This window comes from Gavialis gangeticus, unplaced genomic scaffold (genome assembly GCF_001723915.1).
Source record: "Gavialis gangeticus isolate Ggan-Ray unplaced genomic scaffold, GavGan_comp1, whole genome shotgun sequence".
NCBI lineage: Eukaryota > Metazoa > Chordata > Crocodylia > Gavialidae > Gavialis > Gavialis gangeticus.
Window position 1 is genome coordinate 53,518,801 of NW_017729029.1, and position 7,767 is coordinate 53,526,567.

Genomic DNA, 7,767 nt, shown 5'->3' on the forward strand with positions numbered 1-7,767 from the left:
TATGTTAAAAGGATAAATTAGAGCCTTCCAACCACTGCACTGATTTGGGTTAAAAGGCTAGCACAATGGAGAGGGCTTCCACCTCTGCCCTAAGAGGAGCTGGCATACCTGAGCACCATGGTAGCTTGTTCTTAATAACAAAGTGGCATCTGCCTCCTGGAAAATAACCCCCTCCTATTACCTGGAACAAAAATAAGTACAGGTGTACACCTCTTGCCTATTATACAATAAGCATTTAAGGTTACTTTTATTTACAAGTTTTGAAAAATGTACAGTTTTCTTACATGGGTTACTTGTGCAAAGGTATACTTCTCAACTAACAGACCAATGTGCACACGAGACACTGGAACAGCAGACAACACGCTTGTAGGCTTCATCCCACACTGCTGCATAATGTACTGTATCCAGAAAGGTACAAACTGAGCCTTACAAAAATGTGAGTTGAGACTTACAAATGTTTGTTTTTTTTTTCAAAACTGGAAAAAGAACCAAAAGCCTTTCATAAAATTGAGGGGAAATTAACTGAAGCATGGAGCAGTCTCTCTCACACACACACCACACAGGAGTCTATGAAGAGCAGGAACCTCCTAGACACTTGAACACCCACCACATGCTTCTGTACACAAAGCTTTCCAAGAGGCAGAGTTCTATCTGGGAGGAGGCTGAAACAGGAAATATTGCTACCAGGAGTAATCCCAGCTTCAGTATTTTTAATGTCTCCTTTCTTATCCCTTAAAAATATTTCATTCACTAGCAAACTCATCCATGAGACCTTTAAACTTAAGTACCACAGCTCAACATCATCACGTCCATTCAATGCCTTACTGAAAGGACACAGAAGTCACCTACTTCAGCAATATTCCCTTTCGTTATGTCCTTTAAAACCCTATTTAAATAAAAGCCAAAAAAAAAGAGAGGGGGGGGGGTATTCTGCCTATCACCCAACATAATAAAGTACCAAAACTGTAGTGATTCATGTTATCTTGCACATTATGTGCAGAAGTTGCCAGCATCCCACAGTTTCATTATCCGATTAGTTGAAATGGAATCCACTTTTGAACTTTCTTACGATTTCCTTCCCAGTTTAACAGCTGATAGACCAGTCAGACTAGGACATGAAGATCATTCTTCATGCAGCATGTACAAATGCAGTGAGGTCTAAACCAACAGTAGAGGTAAAGTGACCAGCCTGGACAGATCAGCACTTTAGTAATACCAGTTAAAAAAAAAAGTGTATGTATATAAACATCCCTTTTATCAAGCTACACATAAGCATCACTGTGTAGAAACACAATTACAGTTAAAAGCTTAGTGTACACTACAGAAATGCACAATACTGCCCTAAAACTGGAGAGGAACCACAGAAAATGAATTCAGCATCAGTAATTCTTTTGCAAGTAACCCAAGTACAGTACATTTGACTTCAAAGTGGGTGCTTTCTGATGTCCAAGGAAGCTTCAGCAGGGGAGGGTGGCAACAGCACAACAGCTATTTTGCGTTCAAAGTAAATGCAGTGATGCTTGGGAGGAGGAAGAGGACTCAGACACTTCATATACTTTTTTCCTCAGAGTGTTCATTTGCATCATCCTGGGTCAACAATCACGCCAACTCTGTTCTACTATTGCAGAAACCCGTTTTTCATATTCCCGCTTATTCTCTTGGTATAGTTGAGCTGCCTGGCTGTTTGCTGGACTGTTGGGATTCGGCTCATCCAATAGAGACTGTTCAAAGAAAAATTGGTTTCAATTTCTCATTAGAAGATTTGCAGACTTCTTTTGCAGCAACTACTTTAAAGTAGTTGTGGCAGGGTCCTTCAGCTCATACCTGCACATCATCAAGTATTGCAGCAATCATCAATTCCCCAGGTCTCAGGTTTAAAAACAAAACAAAAAGCCACTGTGCAGTTACTGCCACCAAACTAATACCACTCTTAAATTCCAGGGGGGTCAGGAGGGATGGGATGGGACAACAAGAACTTAGCCCAGAGCAGTGATTCTCAACCTTTTCAGTCATGACAACCCTTCCACCTCTTTCTTGAGTGTGCTGGCATCCCTGGTTAAGATCCACTGTTGTGCTCAACTCAACCTCGGTGGCTTTCAAGTGAGGGTGTTGCTGTCACTGTAGCCAGGTAAAGCAAGCAAGCCTGGCCCACATCTGGTGCACAGCCAGACAGGCTGCAGCACATGCTCATTCTCCTGCCTCATTAGGGTTCTCTGCAAACCCTAAAGCAGGCAGGAGAGCTGGCTCATACTTCTGCTGTTTCTGGTCTGACTGCATGGTGTCTCCTGGAAGCAGGGTGTGAGGAGCAAGTTGGGGTAGAGTAGGGAGGGCAGGCTACAACACAAGCCAGCTCTACCTGCCAGCTAAGGATATCAAAGAACTCAAAACTGCCTGCATGGAGGGCTGCATTAATCTACCCACTGCTGAAGCAGCACCACAGTACCCCAGCTGAAAACCACCGCTCTAGAGAAAATTAATAAATGAAATAACCAGACAACCACCTTCACTTCAAAACAAGGACTAGGAAGACCCAATATAAAACTCACTGTATGAAGTATCCTCACTTTATCTCCTGCTTTTCCAAAACAAATTCTCTGAAATTAAAGCAGTCTGAATATCCTGATCAAATCTGCAACACGGATAGAACACTGTATGCTGAAAGTTACTGCACAGTACAGGTACATCTACACATGCATGCCTGTACTGCACAGTAACTATGGTGACTTGCACTAACTTGGGCATAAGTTTGCTATCTGCATGATGCAGGTAGCAAATTTACACCAAGTAGTTACTGTGCAGTAAGGCACGTGTAGACACCTTACTGAGCAGTGTAACCCTGTGCGTGTGGATTGACTTGGAACCAACTTTAGTCCCAAAACAGTCCACATACAGTGTTGCTGTGCTGTAACACCTGCATGTGTAGATGTCAGCATAAAAAACGCTTATTGTGCAGTAACTTACTGTGCAATAAATGCATGTGTAGACATGACCACCATCTACAAATTTTGACCGTCTACTTTGCTCAGAACTAGTCTCTGGCGTGTGCGTGTAAAGAATTTTTCTTCTTTCCCCCAAAAGCCAGGATTACAGCAAGTGCTAGGAATGTCTTTTTTTTTTTTTTTTTTTTTTTTTTTTTACCTGTATGGATGTTAAGATAGAAGAGACATCATAGGTTGGACTCCAACGATTCTGAAGAATATCCAAACATATACTACCATCTGCATACACTGGAAAGGGACAGAGGAGCGGGGAGGGAGAAAATAGAAGTTTAGACACACCCTGAAAATGATGTTTAGCAAAGGGTAGTTTTTTAAAAGCCCAGATGAGTTTCTACTTGGCATTTCCTACTCTCATGCATAACTTCAGCACATCAGATGTTGGTAGTTGGGCAAATTAATGGTACTCAAGGTTTCAGAACAAGCTAGAAGTCAGTCTCCCAAAAGCCAGATTTGCTCCCAACAGTTGCCTAAAGGGTCTGCCTTTAGTAAGTTTCCCAACTTATGCCTCAACAAGCTTTTTGTTTCTGTGAGACTTCACATTTAGATGTAAAAAACTACCATCCACCCTCTTATTCAGGCACAGATTACATAGCAGGAAGTATTTCAAGGCAAAAATCATCCAGGTGTCAACTAGTAACTAAACAAGGAAGAGTAGCAAAGAATTAAGGGAGACAAAGCTGATGGCTTGTTTGACTGCCACTTAGCATTTCAAGTGATCATTCCCCAACTAATTTGGGACAGGTTGGGGGAAGAACCTCCTATAGCTAGGACTGCATGTAAACAGCATGGTCATGCATTAACCTGGAAAACTATGGTAGTTGTTTCATTTGTGTACCCAACAAGTTAATTGAAAAGGAGGACAACTGAGATACAATCTGACATTTACTTCCACATGCACACACCTGAACCAACAAAAGGATTGCTATTTAAAAATCAGGACTGTTCTTTGCATTCATAAAGATGGTGCATGCATGTACCTACAAGGCTATTACACATATATACACACACCTCCTCCCTCCCTGAACTGCAAGAGTTATTATAAGAAGAGTTGATATTATCCAGCACCCTGGTACTGGAGCATGTTTGACAGATGAGCATTTCATAGAAATCAATAAAGTAGCACTAAACTTTGCTGCCTATAAAGTAACAATTCACAGGTACAACAGTAAAAAAAACAAAAAACAGCATGGGTACAATTCAGAGCATTCCTTTTTGGCTCTTCTATGGACATCTATTCCATCAAGCGACTTAAAATGGTTCACTGGCTTCTAATTAATGCTGTTATTCCATTGACTCCTGTTTTGAAAGCAATGCCTCTCCCTGCCCAAGCTCTCTGTGAAGATTTCCAACCTCAGATCAGAAGAATCCTCTAGCCAGGCAAAAAGATTATAACTTCTACCAGAAGTGTCATAGCCAAGTAGAACAGGAATCACTTTGGATCAGGCAGCATTGTTCCACTTCAAGTTGTGAACAAGGGAAATCCTTCCTTCCCTCCCAGAGTTTTAGTGCTGCTAACACCTCCAACTGCCTGCTGACCACAGAGAATGAAAGCTAGCTCCTTTACATAAAGCACATACTAGCAATATTCCCTTTCCACAAAGAACAGCGTAGGTCATAAGCCAGACTACACTTGCATCTTATATGGGTACTTACCATTTGGATGAAACATTTTAGAGACAAATCTAACAGTAGGTGGCTTATTCGGATATTCTTCTGTGAATTCTATTGTAAGCTTGAAAGTTCCTGGAGTTGAAAGAAGGAAAAAGAGTTATGATGGACACAGAAAGGTCCAGTTAGTTGCCCCAAAGTAAAAAAGACAGACAAAATGTGATTGTTGCTAAACTCCATTGTGCCCCTGCTCTGATCTCTTGAGCATGTCGGGAGTAGTGCAAGTACACTTTAATAGCTGGGGGTTTTGTGTATAAGAAATTCAATTCTAATGCCCCAATAGACATCCATAAAACAAAATAGTGGCTGTTCTAGCAAGTCCAAAAAAGTTGCTTTTCTCTCCAAAACAGATTTAAATTCAACTGCATACTATTGAAAAAGTGGAAATTTTCTTCTGTTTATACCAGCAATTTAAAATACATAAATAAAATAAAATCCTTGCCTCATACACTTTCTAGATCAACGTAGCATTTTAGTGGGGTTGGAGTGTTGCAATAGCTAAGAGCATTTGTAACCACCCTTAGACATTAATTCAATACTGGCTCTTCAAAGCAGATTACCATAGATTTTGCCTATGGGACAACTTGAGAAAGTTTTGGATACTTAAGTGTTTGCCATGCAACGCAGCGCATCAGATAAGTCAACATGGCTTGACACCACCAAACTACCTCTCTCTCATGGGAAGAACAAGCCACAAGAAATAAGATGGATACATTTTTCAAGTTCAACAACCCTAACAGCCTGCATTAGCAGAAGCTATTTTAATCCTCCTTAGACTCTGAGGACCTGGGAAAATAAGTCTGGCAAATAAGCTGTGTATGGGAACCTGGCTTCCATTTTGACTGGCGACAGAAATTCAAAGCAAGTACTTAAGCAACTACAGAAGCTGAATTGCTTGGAAAATGAACCCCTTTCCCCATCTAGCATAGCATAGCATGCCTTTAAAACACACCCACATACTTGTTTTAGAATGGAAAGAGGTTAAAAGCCAGCACTGAACCCATCTCTTTATTTCAAGCTAAGATTTCCTGCATCAGGAATGTATTCTTGTACCATCTGTTACTGCTTGCAAGCAGGTGCTAAGATAAAAAGGCAAACAAATTCTTACTGTTACTTCTCTTCTAAGGTGTTCTGCCTGGCCTGATCACAAACCTGAATTTGGGTACTCAGAGCTCAAGCCCCATAAGGTTTAACTGGTAAGAAAAAGATAGCAACAAAGTCCGAGTCATGGCACAGGCTAAGTTTACTATTAATAGCAGCTGCTGGTCAGCATCAAGGGACAGCAAAGGGTCAGGTCCCTTCCTTTCTGGCAGAGCTTAAAAAGGATCAACATGATGCAGAAACTGTAGCTTGTCCTTATGAACCAGGAAGTTGGACTGCAGTTAGTTAGATACACAACCAAGTACATTAACTGGGTTTCTAGAATGTGGCTGGCAAGAGCACAGAAGCTTAAATACAATGATGGCCTCGGAGGCTGCTTACAGATGTGAAAAAGAACAAAGACAACAACAAAAAGAAAAAAAGTGTGTTACTTTTAGTTCAGTGCATCCCTGCCACAAGCACAGCGCATGCCCAGGAGGCATCGCATCAGTTTGACCCCGCTCACCCAACATCTGTATGGATTGTGCGCTTCAGCAGGGCTTTTTGGCACTTCTATCTAATAGCTGATTTATCCAATTCAATCAGCTATTAAAAGTGCCAAAAAAGGCCCCACTGAAGCACATGGTGTATACAAATGCTGGGGCAAGCCAGGTCAAACTAACTCTTTTGGTAAAGCTGGGGGGGGGCGGCTCACGTCTGTCAGCAGTCATATTGCTTGCCCTGTGTACAAGTGGCATATGACTACAGCAAGAATCATTTAAGTTTCTAGTGCTACTTGGAGGACAAGTAGCAAGATGACATACACCCTGTATTTCATTTTTTTGCTCTCTGTAATGGACCAATTAAAGTGCACTTCTCACATCGGTGGAAATGCAGTCATCTCATTTAAGCCAGGAGTGGGTCAGATATCTAGGTCTAGAAATTCCAATTGGGGGGGGGGGGGAAAATCAACATGACCCCAAGAAACCCATTTTGGCTGGACAGAGTCCTCTTGCTAATGGGAGAAGTACGCTTTTCCTTTTCTAGAATGAATAAGTGTCACAACCTTGCTAAAAGGGCTATACCCACAAGAAAAAGCTTTTAGTGGCATTTCAGGTATTATACTCCCAATCCAAGGTTCCTACAAGAGAATCAAGCTACACTGCCAACTCTGCTGCAGTTTAAGAAGTCCCTTCCCACTCTGCAATCAAAATGGATACATGAGGCTCAGGACTATAAGCACAACCCCTCAATGGTGCATTTAAATAGACATGAAGGGACTTTCCAGATGCTCCTGAAAGACCACTGAAGGGTTAATTTCAGGACACTGGATAAGAGGATAAGAAGAGGGAAAAGTAGAAACCAGTCAGCCAAGGAACAATAAGCAAAGCCCATGAAAAAAAAACAACAGTGCCAGATTGGTGAGAGGAGGGGTCCCCAGTTGTCCTGCTATAAGGACTGCATGGCAAGACTTCAGCTGTCTAGCTTTTCAAAACAGTACAGCCCTGCTGGAAGTTAAACACCCCCATTTATTCACTTATTTTGGGCCTTTGTTTAGCAACAAGTGGTTCTAGTAAAAAAAACAAACAAAGTTGTTTCAAAGACATTATACCGAGGTTTTAATGAGCCAAGCTACACATCACTTGCATCCAAAATAAGTGTGATGCTGTAATTTGAGCTAAGGGAGAGGACCTAAAAAAATGCACATGCTGCTGGTCCACGATGAAGAGTTCTGCTGACTCAGCGATGTCAGCTAGAGGATGCAAGATGACAGTTCAATACATGCTCCCCCCTCCCTGGATGTACCCATGCCAACAAGGGGGCTTCTGCTCACAGACCTTTCATTTTTCAGGTAGGCAGCGCAGTACACCCTTCTGCTACTCCACACCCCATCTCTATGAGGGGGGGCTCTGCTAACAGAGCTGGGCCAGAGGCTGGCCCTCTAAAAGAGAGAATCCTACACAGGTGGCAACAGCACAAGAAAGAATCGTAAAAGACAAAGTCGGGGGGGGGGGGGGGG

At 42.1% G+C, this 7,767-nt stretch overlaps 1 protein-coding gene across 1 annotated transcript in view; it reads right to left on the reverse strand.

The window, feature by feature from the left end:
- Positions 1–213: 213 nt before the first annotated feature.
- The window catches only part of UBE2A (ubiquitin conjugating enzyme E2 A), an 18,737-nt gene continuing 11,183 nt past the window's right edge, over positions 214–7,767 (reverse strand). Inside the window, exons 4-6 of the mRNA XM_019521615.1 lie at positions 4,653–4,742; positions 3,139–3,227; positions 214–1,721 (exon numbers count right to left, since the gene is read on the reverse strand). Coding sequence (XP_019377160.1) covers positions 1,593–1,721; positions 3,139–3,227; positions 4,653–4,742 — 308 coding nt within the window. The 3' untranslated portion in view covers positions 214–1,592. The remainder of the gene's footprint in view (positions 1,722–3,138; positions 3,228–4,652; positions 4,743–7,767) is intronic.